The sequence below is a fragment of the Calliphora vicina genome, chromosome 1 (genome assembly GCF_958450345.1).
Source record: "Calliphora vicina chromosome 1, idCalVici1.1, whole genome shotgun sequence".
Taxonomy (NCBI): Eukaryota; Metazoa; Arthropoda; class Insecta; order Diptera; family Calliphoridae; genus Calliphora; species Calliphora vicina.
Genome location: NC_088780.1, coordinates 127,862,820 through 127,888,683, shown reverse-complemented (window position 1 = coordinate 127,888,683; position 25,864 = coordinate 127,862,820). Strand labels below are relative to the sequence as shown.

The window sequence follows — 25,864 nt, the reverse complement described above, 5'->3', positions numbered from 1 at the left end:
CTTGAAAAAAACAATTAAAAAAAATTTCGAAATTTTTTTTTTTTTAATTTTAAAAAACAATATTGAAACATTTTTTTTAAATTTTGTGTAAATAAAAATATTTAAAATTTGTATTTTAAAGTACAATTTGGTGAGTAGTTAATGTTCTTCATTCGATTAGTTGAATGTTGAAATCATTTTCCCCATGCTATGTACAAATTTTTAAAATATACATATAAATAAAAATCAAATGTCGTTCGTAGGTAATTGCATCAGTTGAGAACGGCCGGACCGATTTAGACAAATTTTTTTTAAATGTTGGTCATAGTCCAACTTAGGTTCTTACGGAATGAAAAATGGACCACGCCCACTTTTTACGAATTATCAAAAATCGGAAAACGGCTACCCCGATTTGGCTAATTTTTTGTTTCAATGTTCATAATAATCCAATTTAAGTTTTTACTGAAAGAAAAATTGACCACCCCAATTTTTATTCGATATATCCAAAATCGCAGGAATTTCAAGAAAAAGATCACGATCTGTGATGACTCATATTTCAGAACAAAAATCGATTTTTTATATAAAAACTCAAAATATCTAAATTCGCTAATAACTTGGCCAATAAGCGTTTAATCAAGAAAATTCTTTTGATCTGTGATCTCTCATATTTTTGACAAAAAAATCGATTTTTTGTATTAAAACTCAAAATATCTAAATTCTCTAATAACTTGGCAAATAAGCGTTTAATCAAGAAAAAGAGCTCGATCTGTGATCACTCATATTTCTGACCAAAAATAGATTTTTAATATAAAAACTCAAAATATCTAAATTCGCTAATAACTTGGCCAATAAGCGTTTAATCAAGAAAAGGGCTCGATCTGTGATCACTCATATTTCTGACCAAAAATCGATGTTTTATATAAAAACTTAAAATATCTAAATTCGCTAATAACTTGGCCAATAAGCGTTTAATCAAGAAAAGGAGCTCGATCTGTGATCACTCATAAAGGAGCTCGATCTGTGATCACTCATATTTCTGAATAAAGCAATAGATCTAAACAATTTCTGCCGTTTTCGATTTTTCATGATTTTTAAAAAAAAAAAAAAATTGGATATTTTTATAACTCCGAAACTACTGAGCCGATTAAAACGCAATATATGTATATGTGAAAATTTGTACATAGCACGGACAAAATGTCAATCGAAAGAAGAACATTAACTACTCAATTTTATGTATGTATACCATACAAAAACGTTAAATTTTGTGAAAATGAGCGAATTCACTTAATTGTGAATAAATTCGAAAAGAATCAATCGATTTTTATCTTCGATATTTCATTTTGTTGGTATTATATGCGGTTTAAACGCAATATATAACCGGATTAAAGTTTATGTAAATCTGAACTTTTCTAAGTTTACTTCAATAATATGGGACTAACCGTTTTTGAGTTATTATAAATTATGTGGAGAAACATTTAAAAAAAATTCACAATTTTAGAAAAAAAACATTTTTAAAAAAAATCTATCCATAGAATTTTAAAATTTTACCATTTTTGTACTACTGGAACCACAATACATCAAAATAGTGTAATGGTTTAAAAAGCCTCCAAAATTTTGTTCGATTTTGTTGCCCTGTGTTATACATATATTCTTTATAAATTGGGAAGTGAATTTAAATTAATTAATTTGAACCTACTTATGGACGTAGGTTCAAATTAGGTTACCGAAGTCCGTATTATACAAAGTGACCTATATTTTGGATCTTTTTAAAATAAAAACAAAATTGGTGACAAATCGATATTTCGTCCAAAAACCATTTTTGCTATCCTTTTTATAACAGCTTCGAAGGATCCAACTATTTAATAAAACACAGTATTTTAATTAATTTTATTTCTTTTATTTATTTAAACTCGAAAAAAATGTTTTATATCTTTTAGCCTAATCGCAAATGTAATTTTCAATTCTCCAAAAAATAAAACAAAAAATTTATAATCCTTAACTCACGTTCATTCACAATCAAAAAATTCCTGTAAACTTTTATTTTTAATTCGGTATTTTATGTTTTTAGTTTTTTTACTATGTCAACATTTTTTTGTTTATTTTTATTTTTGGGGTGTTTTATGCATAGAGAAATAAACATAGAGCGGAACTAGAATATAAGTCAAACTAGTATATTCTCACCAGTTAGGTTTTTGACAACTGAGTTAGGTCTTTGACAGGAGAGTTTCCGATCTATGTGTATTTATCTATGGTTTTATGTTTAAATGAATATTGCAAATATTTAACTTGAATTATAAATATACACTTGTGAAATGTTTTCACTAAATGTTATTTTATGCTTTAGTAAATATATTTTTTTTTGTTTAAGTTTCAATGTTTGTTTGTTCTTTAATTAATATCATATTATATTATTCCATTCCGCTATTAAGTAGTTGCTTGAAATGTTAACAATATGGTTTTTAACATGTTTAAAATATTTTCGTTTTTCATTATAAATCTTTTGTTTTGGTTAATACATGATTAGTTTCATAAATGTATGAATGTGTACGAGTAGTAGATACTTTCAAAAATTGTTTGCCTGTTTGTTTGTTAATATTAAATGAAATTTACGTATTTTATTTGATAATTCTAAATAATGATGTTTTTTATGTTTTCTTCTTGCAGTAACCAAAACGTAAAATCGTAAAGTTATACTTAAAAATACTTATACATATTTTGTTAATAATTTTGTTGGTTTATTAAACTCCTAAATGGATAAAATAATGGTTAAGAAAAAGATCAATTTTAAAATTTTTTAAAAATTTAGCTATATTTAAATTACGTCCACCTAAGCTAGAAAAACACACATTACACTCGTCCTTTTACAAACCCTAGCATTGTAATAAACACTATTAATGTTGAAAATTAATGTTTAGAACATAGAGAATTCTACATAGAGACGAGACACTCCGATTTGTTAAACAAAAATACAACAAATCATTTGTCTCATACAACAACAAAATACACTGACTAGCATGTAGTTTGTTGTTGCAAGAGTTAGGTTTTTGACAATAGACTTAGATTTTTGACAATTACGTCTCGTCTCTCTATGGTCTATGGTTTAGAACATTAAAATTGCCCACAATCTGAAAGCGTTTAATTATCATTTATCAACCGTTTAGAAGTTACAGTTTTATTTTTCTCTTTTTTTTCTATACCACTGTGCGACATTTATTTAAGACAGATTTGACTATTACTTAGTTTTAAAACCCCTTGATAAATTCAAATATTGATTATCAGGTATGTGATCAAAATCGATCGAGTTCAAAATGATCGATTTGGAGAGCTGTAATGAATTTTGATCGATTTCAAGAAAAGAACAAATAGCAAATAACTTAAGAGCAGAGATTCGAATAAATTAATTTAATTTTAGCTCAATTCAATAAAATCTTAATTCGGAATTATACAAATTCAGATATTCCTTCCCAAAATCTTATTATTTTGATTCATTCAAAGGATTTTGTTTAAATGGAATTCACTCATCGTTGAATTAATTCATATTCGAATTAATTGATACAGAATTCATTCAACCTTTGAATGAATACATTTTTGTTAATTGAAATCTAAAACTAATTTAATTAAACTATTTTTTGTCTTTAGCCTTTTTGTAATAGAATTGAAGAAAAATTTAATTGATTTGATTTAAAGAAAACGTCAATGATTCTAAAAGTAATTAATTTAATTAAGAATTAATTCTTTCGGGCCTTTGCTTTAAAGAATGTAATTCAAAAGTTTCAACATAATTTTTCGTATTCGAAATGGATTTCCATTAAATTCCTAGTTTTCAACTTCGTAAATTTTCGATAAATATTTTTAATTTTAAAATAACCATAAAAAATATTTTTTTCCTTTTGATAGTTTATTTGTGTTTTTTTATAAAAGAGTCTATAGTTTTGTTTGTGTCTTATAATTAGTTTAAAATTGGTCACAAGGAATTCTTTTTATAGTTTTCAGGAAATAATAGAAAATTTAATAAATTAGAAAATCATACGAATTTATGAATTGATAAGTTGAAATATTATGAAAATTGGACAACAGAAAATTACTAAACTTAATATGAATATTAATTCAGAAAAGTTTTAGAACACTTTTTGGAATTTTATGAAAGGGATATTTTTAATATATTTCAGATATGTATGCACCGATTTGTCAATATCGGTGATTTTATGGGATGGGATTTTAAAACAAATAGGGATTTTAAAACAAATAAGCTGAATCTCAAATTTCGACATAAAAAGTATTAAAGCGATATAACTGTAAATTATTTTAGAAAACCGAATTTTATTGTTAACTACGTAAAATAACGTTAGTTAGTATAAAATAACGTTAATATTCCAGGATTAATCCAAAACTTTTTACCGATTCAACCTATTTTTGGATAAGTTTGCTATTTTGGTTAATTTTTAGATTTCTGAAATATTTTCTGAAAAATTTATCCCTTAAGCCTTTCCCTCTAGAACCTATCACGCGAGATTTACATATGTAGCTAGATTATCATATAATTTTATAAAGACCCAAAATACATATACGTTTGTGGGTCTACGACGAATAACTCCACGTCACTAATATCCGGACGTGGGTCTTATGAAGGAGCTCTGTATAATTATGGATGGATAGTCATAAAATCCAGTATTATGATTAATGTATACCTGAAACAAATTTGGGTTACATTTTTTTTTATCAATATCGATATTTATGAGCCTGTGGATGTTGGCCTATATGAGAGCTATGAACAATTAAGAGGCGATCGTCACAAAATATTGTTCGTTGATATTTACTGGAGTTATAAGGTTATTCTCGGAAGTGGATTATATATGGAAGCTATGGTCAATTATGCTCTTAACGTCATACAATCCAGTAGTATAATTTTTGCATAACTGATCTGTATAAAATGTTGGTAATTTAGTCCTATTGGATAGTAATTTAGCCACAAGATCGGTCAAGAACTTTCTGAGTTAGAGGGGATCAAAATTTGACATTTTGATCATACATGTGTTTTGTCTCATCCGTGTAACTTATTACTAGAGTTTTTCTTTTCCCGCAGAGATAAACTGACTCGATTTCTAATTTCGATTATGTATATACAAAGTCATTTGTCCATTAGATTTTGTTCTACCTTCGTTATTTTCCAATTACGTCTGTTAATACGCAAAAAATAAATATTTTATTTTTTTAATTTTGAATTGGCAATGTGAATTGGCTTATTAAATAAAAAATTAAGTAAAGATGTTAATTAAAACTTGATGAAAACCCAATAATATTAACAAAATTCTATTCCACGGAAGGTATTCTTTGTGAAAAAGCTTTCGATCGGAATAGAATTCTGTAACAGCCCTGAACATTCACGAGTTTTTGGAATAATTTGAATAATGAACTTGTTATTGGTCTATTTGGGTTAAATCTTTTTTGTTGAATGAATCATCTGCATTTGTTTTGGAGCTTTAAGCATCTTTTAGAGAAAGTCAAGTTCAAAAAACATCACATTAAACTAATGAAAATAATTCCCGGGAATTCTCGCACAATTTCCCGGGATTGAAAATTTAGCGGAATTCCAAGGATTTCCCAACCCGGGAATTACCGTGAAAAACTCTACTAATTAGCTATTGTTCTAAGCTAAATTTGTCCCAAATAGTTTAGATAGCTATTTCATAAATCTTTGCTTAGGTCTTTACCTTGAAGAGCTTTTTTTTATCGATGTGAGGGATTTCTATCAAAATAAATGTTTTGTAACTCAAGACCTAAAATTTTTTTACTTTTTTTTTTTGTTGCAAAATCAAAATTTTTTTTTTAAATGGACTCTTTGCAGTTATAGGATGAGAAAAACACACCTGTTTGGCCAAAATGTCAAATGTTTATCCCTTCTAACTCAAAGAGTTCTTGACCGATCTTGATGAGACATTTTTTCTAAATTACTGCATTTTAAATAAAATTTTAATTTTCTATTAAAAGTGTTCTTTTTTTTACCTTTAAATTAAAAACTAATTGAGAAATAAATAAAATAAAAAGTGTTTATTTGTTCACAAAAATTGAAAATAATTTATTAAAAATTGTTTTGTTTTTTGTTTTTATCTTGTTTAGATTAAATTATTAAATTTTTAAGTATGGATGTATGTATGTATTTTAAATGTTTTTCATATCATGTTTTTGTATGTATGGATGTGTTTTATTTTTTGTTTTAATGTGTTAAATAGTAATAATAAGTGTCAGTACATTTTGTTTTTTTGTTAAACTAAAAAACAATATTAATTTTAAATTTGTTTTTAATTCTTAAGGAAATTTAATATTTGTATGTTTCTTGAGAGAATGTCGTTTTATTTTTCAACTAAAATTTTTATTATTAAAATTAGATTTATTTATGTATTGTATATTAAAACTACTTTGAAGATAAGAAAACTAAAGAGAGAAAAACATTTCTAAATAATTGAACTTAATTTAATTAATTTTTATTTTCTTTTTATGTAATTTAATAATTGCAAATATTGCTTTTATTTTTATTTCAAGTTGTTCTTTAATTGTTCCTTTTATAGGTTTAATCGTGTATATTTTTTACTTCCTCATTTTAAATATTAATTTCCTGCAGTGTACTTTCCTATTCGATCAATTTACTACGGAAAATTAATTTTCGTATCCATGTTTTTTTAAATTTCAATTCTACATAAATTGTTTGTTAATAAATTACTTGTGTATGTGTATGTGTTGGTGTTTAATGTTTAATATTCTATTTTTTTAAATATATTTTTGCAATATTTTTCATTTAAGGTCTCTTCTACTTTGTTTTCTTTATATAATTCTATGTGGGTTTTTTTTTTGTTAAATAATTTAAATAATATTGAATAAACTTAAAATAAACTATCACAAAATCAAATACTTAAAAATCATAAATAAACAAAAAATTTAACAAATTACATAATTTTCTTTATTTTTATTTTTTAAATTAATATTAATTAAATGTATATTTTTTTTATTTTAATTTTTTATAACATTTTTTGTTTAAATTTTTTATAATTTACATTTGACTTTCTTTGCGCCACTGGAAAGTTCCAGATTTGACTCCAATACTTGATGAACCCTGACCACTGCTAGAGAGGATATTATTCGTACGTCTTATTAGCTGGGCAGCGGAATCGAATCGGCTGCGTATTAGACGCATTGCTGGATTTGTGGTTATGCCACTACGTTTGCTTTTGCTGAAAGAAAAAGTTGGGAAAAAGAAGAGGTGTGTGTTTATTAAGGTAGAATGTATATATGCAAATGTTTTTAGGTAATAACAATATGTAGAAATGCTTGTATTATAAATCACTAATGATTATTGGCTTAAGCATATGATCAGAGAAGTAATATATTATATTAAAGATGCTTAGCACCATGATTCGAAAAGATCTTTAGATTACGAATGAAGCTGAAATTCGGTGAGAATTTTAAAATGTCTCCTATTGTGACGATAAACTTCATTCCACATGACTAACTGGGACAATCACAAAGTACATGCTCAAAGGCGATAAAAGCTTCAGAAATGTTCCCCCTTGACAATGTATGTTAGACCCAAATATGGCTTTTCAGCGGCGAACAAACTCCATACCAACCCAGGAACCCGAATTTTCTTAGCATATCCATAAGAAATGGCATTAGTATGATCGTTCTCGGGGTGATCTTTATGGAGGTATCCAGCACAATATCAAGTTATTGTTCCTCCGTAATTCGTTCAGAAATGCAATACAGTCCATGAAAACTTTCTGCCCTTCATCTGTTCTCATCCATTGCCAACAAGTCTGTTTAGTCTACAGGTATAAGGAGATTGGTGGTGCTGTGCAATACCGAAACCGCTAAGTAGATGTTTTTGCACCGCTTGTTAATTCGGACCATTGTACAATTTCCGGCTGCTTTTAGTTCTCCGAACTTCGCAACGTTTCACGAACAGAAAAATCTCTATACGAGTAGCGCTTCCGAGCTAAAGTTCCTACTGCTCCAAGAGGTAGAAAAAGCTTTTGGTCATTCGTTAAAAGAATAAAGAATAATGTTAGTTCCTCAATTCGTACTCTTTTAATGAAGCTAACCCTATGGTTGAATTATTTGCAAATTATTTGAACTTCACGGAAGCAATCAACCACTACCCGAGCTCGGAAGAGTATCAGTTCGCGCGAACGCAATTCTAAAAATAAATAAGTCTTCTGGGCCTGATGGTTAGCTCGTCCATTAGCTAACCTTTTAAGAACTATATAACTAGCCCGCGAATTTCGTACGTTAATTTGATCAACACTTTCTAAAGTTATGGAAATCATTGTAAATTATCATCTTGTTGAATATTTGAGGAACATTTGTAATTCATATTAATTCAACTATGGACCAAAGCTGCTGGAGAATGATGCAAAACATATATAATGCGCTTCATCAAGATCTTCTGACAATCTGTGAATGGTGTTGTGCGAATAGATTCAATTTTAATGCGTAAGACTCAATGTTGTATATTAACACACAAAAGCACGACAGAACATATTGCTTCATCTGTTTTTATGGGCGGTGAAAATATTAAATAATCAGACGATCTTGATGTTCTAGGCATGAGAATTCAGTGATGTAATGTCCGCTGGACTAGACACATCTTTCAAGTGTTGAAATAAACATTAAAGAGCCTCGGTTTTTGAATAAGGTATAGGAAATACTTTACTCCATTTTATTTCCTTACTATTTATACCACTTATGAAATACGACTCTCATGTATGGAACGGTGCTTCGAAGTCTATTTTGGAGTTACTCTACTTATAGGATAAGGTGCTAATCGGTGACTCTATTGATTGACTAGAGCATCGGCGCAATGTGAGTTGTGCTTCAATGTTCTATCGATACTACAATGGAATGGGTTTAAGCCTCAGTGATGGATATGCAAATGAGGCGACAAACCTTATCCAGCTAAGCCTTAGCAAGGATATGTTCCCATAGTGACCGTTTCAAATAATAGTTTATATAAAAGGCATCCTTAGTTTGAAGGGGGGTATTGACCTGATATTAAAACTGTTGTAAATAATTACCTTGATGAACTGGCTTGATTTTCCTTAAGATTGCCCAAAATTATACGCATATGAGTATCACGGGCAAAATGATTATCGGGTAATGCCGATTTGATACCCGAGCAACTGGCACCGCTACTGCCATTCAGACCCGAGGCACCAGCACAATCATCTATATTATTGATAGAGGGCAATTGGCCGGGTGAACTTAACTCACTGCTGGGAGAGTGGGGTGGTGTAGCATATAAAGGTGACATGCATTCCATATCATAAATATCAGCCTCATTACTGGCCATATGAGCAGCTGTAAAGAAAATAATTACATTTTTTATTTTGTTAAACAAAGTACAAATTCTGTAGTTACTCACCCATTTGATGTTCATTGAGATCGGGTAGGATTTGTGAATGCCTTTGGTGAGCAGAATTTTTGTGAGCCAATGATGAAGATGATGCAGAATTGTGTTTTGCATTGACCATGGGAGAGTTTTGCACAAATGGATTGTTGCGAGAGCTTAGTTTGGTTTGACGTTGCAATTGCTGTGTAAATGTAAGAGGCGCCTATTTCCACAATAAAAGTGAATGAGTAAAATTTTAAATTGCAAAGGAGATAATAATGTTTTTACTTACATCATTACTACTGCCTGTGGATTGACTAGATATAACACTTTTACGTTTGTGTAAACTGCTGGTGTCCGATTGCATTGTATTCTGATAGAAATTATTTGAACTGTGTGTTGAACTTGAGGCATTTAGTATACTGGGTGCTGCCATATTATTATTAACAGTGGCCGTGGTGGCGGCCGAACAAACAGATGACGCTGAGGCATGTGGTGGGAATGGTGATGATGTTAAACTGCCTATACCTAAATTTGCATGAGCGGGTATAGATGGTGGCTGATCAGGTGAACGTAACATATTCGCATGATGAAATTTGCCCTCCAAGGGATTGTTAGATTCATCTAAATAATTAAATAAAAAATTTATCAAATAAATGTTATAATGAAAGTAAATTACAAACTTACTTTTGGTATAGTTATCAAAAATCTTTAAGATATTTGTGCGATTCGATTTGGCTGCCAATTTGATGGGTGTGCGGCCACAATGATCCGATTTATAGGGATTGGCACCGTATTTCAACAATGCTATGACACACTTCTCATGACCCTCTTGAGCTGATATGCCCAAAGCTGTGGCTCCTTGTTTGCAGGCATGATCTGCCAAAGCTCCAAAGTAGAGTAAAATATTCATCACATCATGATTTCCCTGCCAAGCGCAAGAATGTAATGGCGTGCGAGCCTCCAAATCCATAGCATTAACATCAGCATTACCTAAATTTTTTAAAAAAAAGTATGTTAACAGTCTCTTCCTTACAAATTTCTCATACGACAACTTACCCAATGTTATCAACATTTTCACCATATCAGCATGACCCTGCCAGGCAGCTACATGTAATGCGGTTCGTCCCTCACTATCGCTTATATTGACATCAACATCAGTGAACTCCAACAAGTATTTAACCATTTCCAATTTATTTTCCAAAGCCAGAATATACAATGTTGTACGAGAATCGGCATCCTTAGCATTAACGTCGCAATTATATTTCAACAGATATTGTACGGTCTCCAAATGTCCTTCCAGACAAGCCAAACGGAAAGCCGTTTTACCGTCGTGTGCCTTTTGATCGACAAATGTTGCATGGCATTCAAGTAATACTTGAACACATTTTGTTCTACCTTCTTGAGCGGCCAAATGTAATGCTGTCTTACCCTCGTTATCACATTCATCGATTTTTGCACCTGATTCTAGTAACTGAAGGCAAACTTCATGGAAGCCTTCGAAGGCGGCATAATGCAGTGGTGTCCAGCCTGCATTGTCACGATGAGTCTCATCCAGACCGCGATCTAAAAGCTGGCGCACAGTTTCTATATTACCCTGAGCAGCAGCAATACTGAGCACAGTACGACCTTCAGAGTCCATGCAGTCTATGCCACAACCCCAGAAGAGCAAAAGCTTAACAACATTGGCGTGACCGGCAGTACAAGCAGCCCATAAGGGTGTTCTGCCCATAAAGTCAGCTAAATCAGGATCAGCACCATTTTCGAGTAGTAGTTCACAAACCTCAGCATTTCCTTCAAATGAACTGACCAACAAAGGAGACATTCCATCGTTGTCCAGCTGATCGGTATTAGCACCATGTTCCAACAGAGTTGATATGACCTTGCTGTAACCCGAGGAACCGCATAGAGCAGCCACACATAAAGCGCTGCGGCCGTCCAAATCAAGATGATTAACGTTTGCTCCATTTTCCAACAGTATCTCCACAATATCATAATGACCCATGTAGGAGGCAGCTATTAGAGAGGTACGTCCCTGGCGATCAACAGAATTGACATCGGCCCCATGTTCTATGAGTATTTTCAAAATATCCTCATGACCACTCCAAGCAGCTGCTCTTAAAGCAGTGCGTCCTTCTTTGTCGGCCAAATCGATTTTACATGCTGGATGAGCTATAAGCAATTTAACAACCTCAGTATGTCCTCCCCAAGAGGCTGATCTTAAAGGAGTCCAACCATCGCGATCTGCATGATTTACATCGACACGTTTCATGCGTCCAGTGCCATCATTACAAGGTTGAGAGAAGTTTAGTAACAGCTTAACCACATCCAAATGACCATTACGTGAGGCTATATTTAAGGCCGTCTGGCCATTGTAGTCCTCGATTTCTAAATCAATTGGACCTTTACAAGCATTTAAAGCTCGTTCTAGTAGCAAATGATTGCCATCATTAGCCAAGATATGTATCAAGGCCTTGCCCTTATGCAACTCCAACCGATTGGAATCTGAGAGTTGATGCAGAGTAGATGATGCATTGTCATCCTGACTCTCATGATGAGGCTCACTTTTCTCCGAAGGACTGGTAGGTCGTTGGGTCTCCAAAATACATGACTTTTCACTGGATATCAACAGGTCTGCTAATTCAAAGTCTATGTTTTGGGACTTTTCTGACAGCTCGGGCGACATTAATGAGGATTCACACGATGTTTGTGAATCTGCGTTATTAATGCCCGTTTCGATGAGCAGCTTTAAAATTTTACCATCTGTTGGTAAGCTGGGTTTAAAGAAATCACACAACATTTGTGTGAATTCGTCACCCAATTCGTTGTTCAAAAACTTTTCAATCATATTGCGGGTTTTAGGTAAAAAGTTGGGATCATTTTTAAAATCCATTTCACACTGAGAACAACAGTTCAAATGATTAGTATAGAAACAGTCATTCAAATTGAGACGCGATTCCAACAGCATTAGTATCAAATCCAAGTCAATATTACGGTTGGTTAAATACTCTCCAGACTTAATGAGATGATAGATAAATTTTCTCACTGTGTTTGCGCACAGAGTATCAGCCACTAGCAAATAATACATGGAGATCATAACGTGACCTTCGTTGACATCGCATATGAATTTCTTAGTGGCAAATTTAACATCTACCAACCAATCGGAAAATGAATTGTGGAATATCTTCAGTCTTTGCTGGTCATTGTCATACAATAGAATATTCTTCATTAATAATAAACGTTTCTCAAACTCCTCATTGTCAATGGTATAGTTGTGTGTTCTTAAGCAATTGAACAAGAACAGTTTGTCCACATAACCGGAGGAGGCCAACAGCACATTTAGAACTGGTCTTATTTTCATGTATTGTTTTTTATTGAAAGATTTCTGGCATATGTACAAATACAATCCATTCAGAGTACAGGGTATTAATTTGATCTCTCGAAAACTAAAAAAGCTCTCTTTAATGCCATTCAATACTTTTTCCAAGTAAAGAATGCAACCATTCGATTTGATGTATAGTTGATGTAGGGATTCAATTATTTCCTTGGTCAACATAATACTGTCTTTAAAATCAGAGTTCAATCTATTGATAATATATTCCTGCACATCTTTGACCACATGCGATTTGCGCAAATCATCCAAAGTGATTTTCTTAAAGCCGGTAAACATCTTGGTAATTTGTTTCGTTTGTTTCTTGGTAGTGCACACCAAGAACAACCATTTCGGAAAGAGGTGTATATGATTCGATAATAATTCGGCTACATTACGACTTTTGTGGGTGGTGGCATTGCCACGGCCTCCCTTTAAAGTAGAAATTAAGTTGCCCTCATTGATGTAGTTTTCATCGATGGAATCGATTAGCAGTAATAGAGCTGTCTTAGGTGGTGTTAACTCCAAGAGAGGAAATAGCAAAGCCTTCTTGAAACATTCATCCGGATTCTTTTCTATGTTATCGACAGTCAAACATTCAAATATTTCGGGATTAGAGAGTAACATTTCATAGTAACCATCAGCTATAATAGTGCGGCAACTTTTAGTCTTCGGCAAGGGTGGAGGTAGAGTGTTTAAGGACATAGGTTCTTCTTCATCCATAGGTAAAGTTATTTCCGTTGACTTGCCATTAACGGATAAATCAAAATCAATTAGATTGTTGTCAATATAGCTATCTTCTAGTTTGTCCTCCTTTAATCTCTGCTCCTCGCGCTCGTTGTCTTCTTCTTTTTCCTTACACTCCTTAGTCGTTGTCTCTTTTTTCTGTTGATTTAATCTAGTAAGTTCTTCAAAATCTTTATCAGCTTCCGGCTTATCTTCGTTGTCCTGTTTTTCATCTTTATCAGATTTTAAATCTTCATTGTTATCATCAGCATCTATGGCCGCTTGAATTTCCTGCTTAAGATCTTCACTAATCACCACAGCAATATCTTCTCCTCCCCCTTGCTGAGGTACTGTTGACGAACTGTTTGCTGTTGAGTTCACATGCTTAACGGGAGAAGCTACGGCACCGGGTCTTGTTAGTTTAACGGGAATTTTGGATTTCTTACCAGGACTAGTTTTACTAGAGGATGAACATGAATGCTCTTCATCCCTTTTCCTAAATTTTTCCGTATCGTTATCTTTATTCTCCTCATAATCTGCTTTAGACTTATTTTTAGCCCCCTTGGGAGGATGAGTGCCATAGTTTTGTTGTTCATGCACTTCGGATTCATCGAAATATTGTTCTGGTGCTGGCTCTGATTTCTGCCGTAAGAGTTGTAAATTTTCTGACTTTTTGTTGGTGGAAGTACGGCGCTCTTGTAAATGATCGAATTCGGTAAAATCACATTCTTTAGCTTCTTTCTTCAGCTCTTCTATTAGAATATCTTCAGCGTTTTCATCGAGAGAAATATTATTCATAGCTTCATCCAGTTTGGATTCTTGTTGTTGAACCTCATCCTGTAGGAATGAGAAGCCCTCATCGATAATACGCTGAGATTCGTCTTTGGTAATGAGTGAAGAGTGACTTAATATTTGCAACACTAATTTGCGTATAAACAACGATAAACTATGACATTCGGGATTTTGTGATTCAATTAAGTAACAAGCCAACAATTTCCGATTCAATATGCCCTTGGTGCCAGAATTGCCATTTAGTATTGCTTGGCAGATGGAAGTTTTGCCAGAGCCATTGGAACCCAGCACTAAGCAACCATTATAGGTTGAAGAGGATATGGCTGAAGCCTTAGCCCGGGCCGACATAAATTGTGAGGATCCAGCAAATGGCTCATGCTTACTACTGCCAACAGCTCCCAGAAGACCGGGCATAGACTTTTTGCCAGCTGTACGTTGTTCCAAACACATGGCAATCTTTTTTAATACCCATTCACGATTTATATAAACTTTGGCTTCATAGCGTTGATGTGGTGGATAATGATGATGATGTACCATTTGTTGATGGCCATTTGCTACAAAACCATTGACCTCTTTATCGGGTGAAATTTTTTTTTGCATTAAAACTTCCAAGTTATCGGATGTTTCCTCGGGATTACGTTCCATATTGCCTGCTCCCTCCAGAGCTGCTTCCATTTCATCTTCTGGATCGACACTACGTCGAGACAATTCCACCGGAAAATTTTGTTGCACTAAATTAGCAAAATGTTCTTCCCTGGCCAAATTGGAGAAGCTCGAGTTTGGACAATCCTTACCAGACATTTCCATTTTCTTGTGAAGCTGTGTTGTGTCTTTAAGGAAATTCAATATGCGCCGATCCTCCAACTGGTGGCTAATAGAAATCCCACTGCCACCGCTAGTTGTAGGCAAAGGTATACCCTGATTGGTATACATATTGCTGGAGGTACAGCCGGAGTCTGGTTCATCATCCAAATCTGTAACCGGTATAGAGTTACCATTACGATTGCTATTGCTCAAACGATTACTATCACGGGTGTTCAGTTGTTTGTAGTCCATAATGTTGGTCAGCTTTAAGTCATTCACATCATTGGCTTCATTTAGGGCCCTGGCCGATGGAGCTGAGGGTTGCTGTAATCTGCTACGTTCACCACTCTTATAACGATCCGATTTTCTTAGCGGCGTGGCATAGATCATTTCCTTTGGCATATGTCCTACCGGAAAATGTTTACTACTATGATGATGTTTATTATTCGGTGTCGAATTCGAATTTGCATTCAAATTGACATTTACATTCGAATTGGTGGCATTCAAATGAGCACTTTGATTACTTATATTGTTCAGTAGCAACTGCTGGGATAAAGCCTTGTTCGAGTTAATATTATTCGAGTTGGAGTTGGTTGTTTGTACATTTTTTTGCTGTTGCATTTTACGTACTGACTCATTGAACATGGCCTGACACGGCAGATTTTCGTAGATATCATTGCGTAAATGATCGTTATCTTTATGTTTAGACATGATGGCAACTGTTTTGTATTAACTTAAGTTTAAGGTAAATCTTTGGTTTGTGTGGTTAAAGGTCTTTTTATTTGTTTAAGTTTAGTTTAGTTTTGTTTTTAATAATATAGACGATCGTTTTGCATTGATCGCTTGCAGTCGTTTCACATTATTCGATTGTTCCGTTTGTCTAAAAGTAAAAAAATAAGACCGAAATTAAATTGTTTAATAAGTATTAAATTGTTTCAACAAATTCATAAATAATATTAAAATATATACATAAGTAATAAATACAAAATGCTAATTAATGCCGGTGTACAAAATCCTTTTAATGTTGATCTTCTCTAAGGTCCATTGTACTGTATAGTGTTAAATATTGTATGTATAACATGTAAAAGTTTTATTTTGTTTTTTTTCAGTTTCTATTTTTATTTTCTTTTATTCAAATTGTTTACTAAGTCAGTCAAACAATTGACCCTATTTTGACCTCTTTTGTTACGAAAAATAAAATAAAGTATATTATTTTTTTCTCATTTCTTTCTATTATTTTGCACTTGTATCTATTCATCTGTAGCATAAATATTATGTTTAGTGTCTGCAGGAAAATGTTGTTTAAAGAATAGAAAATACACAAACACTCATAATAAAAAAATGTGCATGGAAATAGCAGAGTGGTTAAAGTGTTAAATAAGGTTAAACATATTGCACGATTAAAGTCAAATTTTATTTTCACATACATACATATTATAAACTCCACAAAGAGGAAGTATTGGGAAATACATTTAGTCAGTTGTCCATTACGATCTTAGTTGCGGCAGAACGATCCTGCAAACCAGAAATTAATATATGTATGTATGTGTTTTCACATTAAATTTAGTTGGTTGATGTCGGAAACATCGCATATCTCTGTACAAGATTGAAAGATGTGTATTCTGTGTACTCTGTCTATTCTTGGTGATATTTGCTTCGTTATGTGAAAGGGAAAAATATTATCTTTTTCATATATGTACATATGTTTTATATAGATCTATTATTGACATATAATAAAATGTATTATTAAAAAATTATCTGGTTCTTAAATTCTTTGTAGTGGATTGACAATTGGATTGCAAAATATCAACAATTAACTCAAAGCAGGAATCGTTCTTTTCATTTGAGAATATGTTTAGCATTAAAAACTTGAAGACGATCGAACGGTTATGGAAGGATTTATATGAAATGAAGGCAATTTATCGAATTTTCTAAGATGGATCTTAGTGTATAAGATAAAAGTCAAAGTGAAGATTTAAGTCGTGACTAGTTAATTCATGAAAAAAACTTTTTTTATTGAAAAGCCTTTTATTGAAATAGGTTTATAATAATCAGAATGTACATACATATTTGTGAGAGGTCTGTGCAGCGAAGTTTCTCTTACAGACATTCAAGCAGCAAAACCTTCATTCTCGAAGACAGAACAAAGATAAGACAACGGATACATAACGCGATAGAAATTCGGACTGACAATGGGTCAAAATCGGAAAAAATATTTTTTTAACGGAATTTTTTTTTTATCTGATTTTTTTACAAATATTTTCATTTATTAAAATCCTTTTTTAACCGAATTTTTTTTATATTAAAATTGTTTTCAGTCTTTAAAAAAGTATAGGTCGTAAGTACAAATTTACTGAATTTTCCACATCTGTTTTCAAATAATAAGAAATCCATTATTTCTAAGTAATGCAGAGTCTATGTCATACGAGTACTTATACAAATATGTATACAAATATTATTATATATTATAGGACGACTTTAAAAACCAATTTTTCCAATAAACTTTTTAAAAAACTATAATTGCACTGTTTTTTATTCCTCATTTGCTTCCAATATAATATAAAAGTACTTTTAAAATGATCAAGCAATAGGCATCAATCAATAACATGGTCCAACAGCATTTTTGGAACAGAATAGCGACTCTATAATTCTGAAAGGGCATATTGAGTAGATAATTTTTGTAGAATAAACTTATAGTCTATCTGGCCTGATTTTTTTTTTTTACAGTGGGTCAAAGTTTTAATATTTTGATCGAAGGCAGCATTATACTAACTGAAAAAAATGTTGTAAGTTAATATATGAGAGAATTATTATTGTCAGAGTCATATTGTGGAATTTTATAAGGGATAATTTTTGTGGAAGATCTTAACCCTCTAGTTAATCTCCTTAGGGGTCAATTTGACCCTTTTTTCGAGAAAATCATATAATTATTTTAAAATATCAGCCATATTTGCGTTAAAATTTCGAATACAATAAGAGTAACTTGCTAATTGTTTTCTCGTCCATATAAAAAGTTACACGCGTCCAAAGTTGGAACATGAATAAATGGCCTTTGCATGGAATATATACAAAAATTTTAAAAATTTTCAAAAGGGAGCCAGGTTTGTGGAGCTCCTGATGAATAAATATAAGCTTTTTGTATAAGTATTGGTGAAAAGTTTAGGATCTGAATCTTAACAGGGGGTCGATTCTGGTTCTGTGAAACGGTGAGATGAAAAGTTTTTTCATAGAGTTTCTGATTCTCGTTAAGTGAAAAAATTATAAATAAATTCAAATGTTTTCATATGAAAAGAAAAAAGTTGAATAAAACAAATTGAAGATTGGGAATCGCAATTTGTAATAATTTTATGAATTTTTTGGACAAAAATCAGTTTTTTTTTAGAAAAGACCCTACTGTGACTTTATTTATAGTGTGATAGCAAAATAACTTTGTAGGTATTTAAACATGATACAGGGCTATACAATCGTGGAGCTTTTTTTGAGGATCGGTGCTTTGCCTTTTTAGAATTTTTTACTCAAACCCATTTTTTTTAAATTGGCAAAGTTTGGATAGTTCTGGAGTCGACTAGGTCTGCTTAAGTGAGCCAAGTTTTATATAGGGACTTGGGAAAAAACGTAAAAATACGGTAAATTTTACATGTTCCAACTTTGGATGCATGTAACTTTTTAACTGTTAGAAATCATTCTTGGATTTTTGGCGTGATGGCGTATAATTTTGCTAATTAAGAGTAAAGCTATCTTTACAACATTTGAGTGACCCCCCGTCAAAAATTTTCGTAGAATATTTTAATCCTTAAATGTCCTTTTTGAAAGGACTTTTGTTGATTTTCTCGAAAAAACGGTCAAATTGACAGTTTTTTGAGGGTTAAGATTTTCCACAAAAATGATCCCCATAAAATTCCACAATATGACTCTGACAATAAGACTTCCCTCAGATATGAACTTACATTTTTTTTAGTTTGTATAATGTTACCTTCAATCAAAAATTTAAAACTAGGTGGACTATAAGTTTATTCTACAAAAATGATCTACTAAACGCGCTCTTTCAGAATTATAGGGTCGCTATTATGTTCCAATCAAGAAGTCTCAATTTTTTGGACAGTGTAATTAGAAAAACCATTGACAGCAATCCTTATCTGTTAGCATGAACATTGCCATTTTCTAGTTAGCAATCTTGTTTCAATTTAAAAGCAAAGAATTGTAAATTTATTGCTCCACAATACTCAAAAATTTCCATTTCATGTTGAATTATTTAGTAATTGTACTATCAACAACAAACCATAGTTTACAACGCCTTAATAAACTCGTAATTCGTTTTAATCATAAAGGAAACATTTCAAAATTTGAAGTAAGTTTTTCATCCATATTTTTTTTTTTTGAAGATTTGAAAAATTTTAACGTAATAGAAGGAAAAATGTACGTATGCATGCTGGATTAACATTACTTTCCTTTGCTTGTTACCACCCTCCCTCCCTCCTACTCTAATCACTTTTTTATTCTCCAACATTTTTAAAGAGTATTTGCAGCCGATAATTACGTTAATAATCGGTAACTAGAGTAGTTTTCTACTGCTTGAATTTGTTGTCGTTGAAAAAATAAAAATCTTAAACATTAATAATGTTTAAGCACATGGAGTATATGGTTGTAATGGTTTGGTAATATTGATGGGTCTTTGTTAGTCCGCCCAGCTGACTTTGTTTCGGAGAAAAAACCAGAGAAGAAACAGGTACTAGAATCTAGTAACTAGATGGTTGTATGTTTACAAACTTCGACATCTGAATTTCGTTCGCTTATTATTCTTTTATTAAACAACTCTGCAGGAAATATATGTAGAAGGTTTATGGCAAAATTTTTGTTATATTATAATTTTCAAAATCATGACACAGTGATGGGAAAAGTTGATACGACAAATTTATAAGTTTCAGTATGATTTTCTGCTAAAGCTAAAGTATTTTCCATATAAAATCTTGTGTATAACTGTATTTTCTATAGGAAATCTTAGTATAACAGTATTTTCTATAGAAAATCTTGTGTATAACACTATTTTTTATATTCTCTTGTGTACAACAGTGTATTCGATAAAAAATCTTGGATATAAGAGTATTTTCTATAGAGAATATTGTGTAAAGTTGTATTTTCTATAGAATATTTTGACTATAGCAGTATTTTTTAAGTTATTCTCTATAGAAAATCTTATGTATCATAGAATTTCCATAGAAAATGATGTGTATTGCCAGATAATTTTGGTAGAAAATCGTCAAAATTGGTCTAAAAAATCGGTCATAACATCGGAAAAAATCAAAAAATACATACATAATTTATTGGTTTTATTATAACAAAGTAGCAATTCAATCAAAAATTTACATATTTAAATTATCAGCCCAATCACGAATAAAAAATTCTCGGGAGTTTCAACACTTTTCCCATTTTTCCTATTCAAATTCAGTGTTAAAAATGGGAAAAGGCTGGTTTTATGTTGTAAAATAGGTATTAAATAATTCTAATCTATATATATAAAAGAGTAACGTTACTGACTGACTGACTGACTGACTGACTGACTGACTGACTGACTGATTCATCATCGCACAGCCCAAACGGCTGAAGCTAGAATCACGAAATTTTAACTGTGGGTTCCTCCCTCCCCAAAACGATCCGATAAGAAGGGATTTTTGGAAATTCGAACGTTTAGGGGGTAAAAAAGGGTAAAAACGGGTAAATTCGGTAACCTTATATCTTCAAAACTAATAAAGATACAAAAAAACTTAAAATAGCATGTTACTCCATTTAAAAAATAAGCTGACAGGTGTTTCGTACTTTTTGGAAATTCCAAACTTTTTGGGGAGAAAACGGGTAAAAACTGTATTTTGGTACTTTTTTTGCACCCTATGTATCTTTTAAACCAATAAACATAGAAACAAATTTTAAATCGTATTCTTTAATTAACAAAAAATAAAAAATATAAGTTTGGTACTTTTTGGAAATTCGAACCTTTAAGGGATAAAAATTGTGTTAATTTTTGGTACTTTTTCATAAAATATGTTTTTCTATAATTTGACATAGACATACGAATATTTTATTATGAGCTCCCACCACGTTACAGAAATTTATTTGAATGAAATTGTACCACCTCAATGGGGATAAAAAAGGTACCAAAAAGGGGATAAAATCGGGAAAATACATTATATTTGAAATTATTAATCCAATTTTGATAATTTTTTTTATCGTTGGTTCCTGGATTCATACAAAAATTAACTAACAGCGTGTTATTTGGAACTCGAGTACCAAGGTGTATATTGGGCCAAATCCGGGTAAACAGTTTGGTACTTTTTTTAAAACATATTTATTCTTGGGCACATTAACATAGATTTTAATATTTTGATACATGCCTATAGCATAAACAATTTTGGCAAAATGGAATATTTTTAAATTTCAAACTTGAGGGGTGTTCAAGTAAGAAAAAGGAAATTGGTACTTTTCTCCTAATGGTACTTTTTTAAAATTTTAAATTAATTCAGTTATCGACATTAAAGTTCGCTGATATTTATTTGAGTGAAGTTAGTGTTAGGAATAGGGCATAATATTTAGGTACCAAAATGTGTGAACTGTACTATAGGTACTTTATTGTTCATCTAATGGTACTTTTTTGAAATTTCTATAATAATGGACTTAGAAACATGAAATTAAACATATATGGTCCTAAGTGAGTGATAATTCTAGGGGGAGACTTTTTGGTACTTTTTCTTTATTCGATTGGTACTTTTTGTAATTTCTTCACCAATGAACCTAGAAACATGAAATAAAGCTTATATGGAACCGAGTGAGTGGGAAACCACAAGTGTGGGCCTTTTGGTCCTTTTTCTATATTCTAATGGTACTTTTTTGAATTTTCTATAACAATGGACTTAGAGACATGAAATTAAGCATATATGGTCCTAAGTGAGTGAGAATTCTAGGGGGAGACTTTTTGGTACTTTTTCTTTATTCGATTGGTACTTTTTGTAATTTCTTCACCAATGAACCTAAAAACATGAAATTAAGACCGGAGTGAGTGGGAATCTACAAGTTACTGCTTTTTGGTACTTTTTCTATATTCGAATGGTACTTTTTGAATTTTCTGTAATAATGAACATAGAAATATGAAGTTAAGCATATATGGTCCTAAGTGAGTGAGAATTCTAGGGGGAGACTTTTTGGTACTTTTTGTTTATTCTAATAGTACTTTTTTGAATTTTCTATAACAATGAACTTAGAAACATGAAATTAAGCATATATGGTCCTAAGTAAGTGAGAATTCTATGGGGAGACTTTGTGGTACTTTTTCTTTATTCGATTGGTACTTTTTGTAATTTCTTCACCAATGAACCTAGAAACATGAAATAAAGCTTATATGGAACCGAGTGAGTGGGAAACTACAAGTGGGTGCTTTTTGGTACTTTTTCTATATTCTAATGGTACTTTTTGAATTTTCTATAATATAATGGACCTAAATATGAAACTAAGCGTATATGGTCCTAAGTGATTGAAAATTCAAGCGGATACCACATGGTACTTTTTGTTTATTCTAATGGTACTTTTTTTTAATTTTCTATAGCAATGGACTTAAAAACATGAAATTAAGCATACATGGTCCTAAGTGAGTTAGAATTCTAGGGGAGACTTTTTGGTACTTTTTATACCCTTCAGCTTCGTGAGAAGGGTATATATAAGTTTGTCATTCCGTTTGTAATTTCTACATTTTTCATTTCCGACCCTATAAAGTATATATATTCTGGATCCTTATAGATAGCGGAGTCGATTAAGCCATGTCCGTCTGTCTGTCTGTCTGTCTGTCTGTCTGTCTGTCTGTCTGTCTGTCTGTCTGTCTGTCTGTCTGTCTGTCTGTCTGTCTGTCTGTCTGTCTGTCTGTCTGTCTGTCTGTCTGTCTGTCTGTCTGTCTGTCTGTCTGTCTGTCTGTCTGTCTGTCTGTCTGTCTGTCTGTCTGTCTGTCTGTCTGTCTGTCTGTCTGTCTGTCTGTCTGTCTGTCTGTCTGTCTGTCTGTCTGTCTGTCTGTCTGTCTGTCTGTCTGTCTGTCTGTCTGTCTGTCTGTCTGTCTGTCTGTCTGTCTGTCTGTCTGTCTGTCTGTCTGTCTGTCTGTCTGTCTGTCTGTCTGTCTGTCTGTCTGTCTGTCTGTCTGTCTGTCTGTCTGTCTGTCTGTCTGTCTGTCTGTCTGTCTGTCTGTCTGTCTGTCTGTCTGTCTGTCTGTCTGTCTGTCTGTCTGTCTGTCTGTCTGTCTGTCTGTCCGTCTGTCTGTCTGTCTGTCTGTCTGTCTGTCTGTTGAAATCAATTTTCTGAAGGCCCCAGATATCTCCGGGATCCAAATCTTCAACAATTCTGTCAGACATACTTTCGAGAATTTTGCTATTTAAAATCAGCAAAATCCGTCCATAAATAACGGAGATATGAGCAAAAATCCGAGACAACCTCTGAAAATTTCATCAAAAAACACAATGTATTGCATGCTTTGACAAAAAAACAACAAAACGTATGTTTGGATGTGCAAGTTTTGTGTATTTTGTTTTTTTTTGTGTTTTGTTTCTTTTGGCGTTGTTGTTGTTTTTTATACAACTAAACGGTTGTTTGGTTGTGTGTTGGTTTTTTTTGACAAAAAAACAACAAAACGTATGTTTAGATGTGCAGGCTTTGCGTATTTTGTTTTTCTTTTGTGTTTTGTTTCTTTTGGCGTTGTTGTTGTTTTTTATACAATTAAACGTATGTTTGGATGTGTGTTGGTTTCATTGGCTTGCGTATTTTGTTTTTCTTTTGGTGTTTTGTTTCGTTTGGCGTTGTTGTTGTTTTTTGTGTTCTTGATAAATTTAGGATGCTGTACGCTGAAAGTGGGCAATGTACATACATATATACTAATTATAAAAAATAATAATGCATCCACAACAAAGGTGAAGGGTATATAAGATTCGGCATAGCCGAATATAGCACTCTTACTTGTTCTTTATTCGAATGGTACTTTTTGTAATTTCTACACCAATGAACATAAAGCCATGAAATTAAGCTTATATGGACCCGAGTGAGTGGGAAACCACAAGTGGGGGATTTTTGGTACTTTTTATATATTCTAATGGTACTTTTTTTGAATTTCCTATAATAATGGACCTAGACTTTCCAAAAAATCGAAGAATTTCAAAACCGCGGTTTCGGTTTTAAAAAATTAAAAATCGATCGGTTTCGGTTTTGTGATAATTTATTAAATCTTAAGTATTATAGAAACAAAATTAGTTGATAATATAGGAAATGATATACAAATCTAAAATTCAAGCTTGACGGGTTATGGTTTAGTGAATGCGAATTTAAAAGTGATAATCAATGGTACTATTTCCTTATTGCAATGGTACTTTTTGAATATTTTATAATAATAAACATAAAAATTTAAAATTAGGAACACATTTTGCATTTTCTATAATAATGGACCCAGAAATATGAAATTAGACATTTACAATTAGATTCACAAAGTGAGACTTGATAGTACTATTTCTTTCTTCTAATTGGGGTGGCGAAGCGCACCGGGTCAGCTAGTCTTATATATAAAAAGAAGTGTACATTTTGATGTCACCACTAACTGCGAAAACGGGTCGACCGATTTCAACCAAAATTTCAGGGTACGTTGGGGATGGTCTGTAGATGGTTTATTTGAAGTTTGCACGAAATCGGCATAGTGGTTCCGGAGATATGGCTGGACCGATTTTTATCAAATTTTCAGTGAATCTTCAGATTTTTGATATTCGGTCTGGGGGCGGAGGGGCGTGGTAAAATCAAATTTTTACACTATACCGCTAATGACACTATACGTAATGATTTCAAGATCATTAATTGTGGCCAAACTTTTGCAAATAAAAAAAAAGTTAAAAAAAAATTGCCAAAAAATTATTTTTATTTTTTCATTCGAGAAATAAATGCTTTTTTTCAAACAATGCTAATTTTAATTTCGTTGCTTAACATCATTCTAAAAATTTTAATTCACAGTGGTATACTCTTAAACGAATGATTTCGTGTAACATGTCCGGTACATACCAAATTTTCATATCGTTCGATAAAACAAGTAGGCCGCTGTTAACATTGTACTATAAATGTGCTTTTATATTATCAACCAATGATAAACAAAATTTCCGAAAGTACAACTAATATAGTAAACAACGTCGACAAATCAGATTTCGTTCCCGCCGAACTTCTGCCAAATGCAAATGAATATTCAATCCGTTGTCGACAAGTCTTACAACCAACTACAAACATTCGGATTGGCTGTGGGAACGTGCAATTTTGGTACCAAAAAATGATGATGTCAACAAGCTCAATGAGCAAATTAATTGAAACTGACTGGCGAAACAACATACAAATTGATTGACACAGTAATGAACGAAGAACAAGCCTCAATTATGCTACTGAAACATTGAAGGTTGAATCACAGATGTTTCTCCGCAACATAAACGCGCCAAAATTATGCAAAGGAACACGATTGACCATCAAAAAATGTTCACCAAATTTAATTGAGGCAACAATCATCTGTGGCAGATTAAAATTCGAAGACGTAATGATTTCACGCATACCAAAGATTTCCAACGACAAAGCATTAGGCCAATCGTTGACTATTGCTGGCTTACATTTGGAAAATTCATGTTTTGTATGTGGTTTGCTCCCGAGTAAATAAAGAAAAGAAACGTATATCCCCTGTCCTTAAGATGAATTCATAAATATAATATCCCATTTGCCTTAAATACCTTAAATACATCCGTTTCTTTTTTAAGGGCATATCATGCCACTGTACT

At 32.2% G+C, this 25,864-nt stretch overlaps 1 protein-coding gene across 2 annotated transcripts in view; it reads right to left on the bottom strand.

The window, feature by feature from the left end:
- Positions 1 to 6,026: 6,026 nt before the first annotated feature.
- The window catches only part of LOC135963800 (ankyrin repeat domain-containing protein 50), a 123,960-nt gene continuing 104,122 nt past the window's right edge, over positions 6,027 to 25,864 (bottom strand). For both annotated transcript variants that reach the window (XM_065515787.1, XM_065515788.1), the window contains exons 3-8: positions 10,418 to 15,930; positions 10,046 to 10,351; positions 9,651 to 9,982; positions 9,392 to 9,581; positions 9,045 to 9,327; positions 6,027 to 7,205 (exon numbers count right to left, since the gene is read on the bottom strand). In XM_065515787.1, coding sequence (XP_065371859.1) covers positions 7,025 to 7,205; positions 9,045 to 9,327; positions 9,392 to 9,581; positions 9,651 to 9,982; positions 10,046 to 10,351; positions 10,418 to 15,761 — 6,636 coding nt within the window. In that variant the 5' untranslated portion in view covers positions 15,762 to 15,930 and the 3' untranslated portion in view covers positions 6,027 to 7,024. The remainder of the gene's footprint in view (positions 7,206 to 9,044; positions 9,328 to 9,391; positions 9,582 to 9,650; positions 9,983 to 10,045; positions 10,352 to 10,417; positions 15,931 to 25,864) is intronic.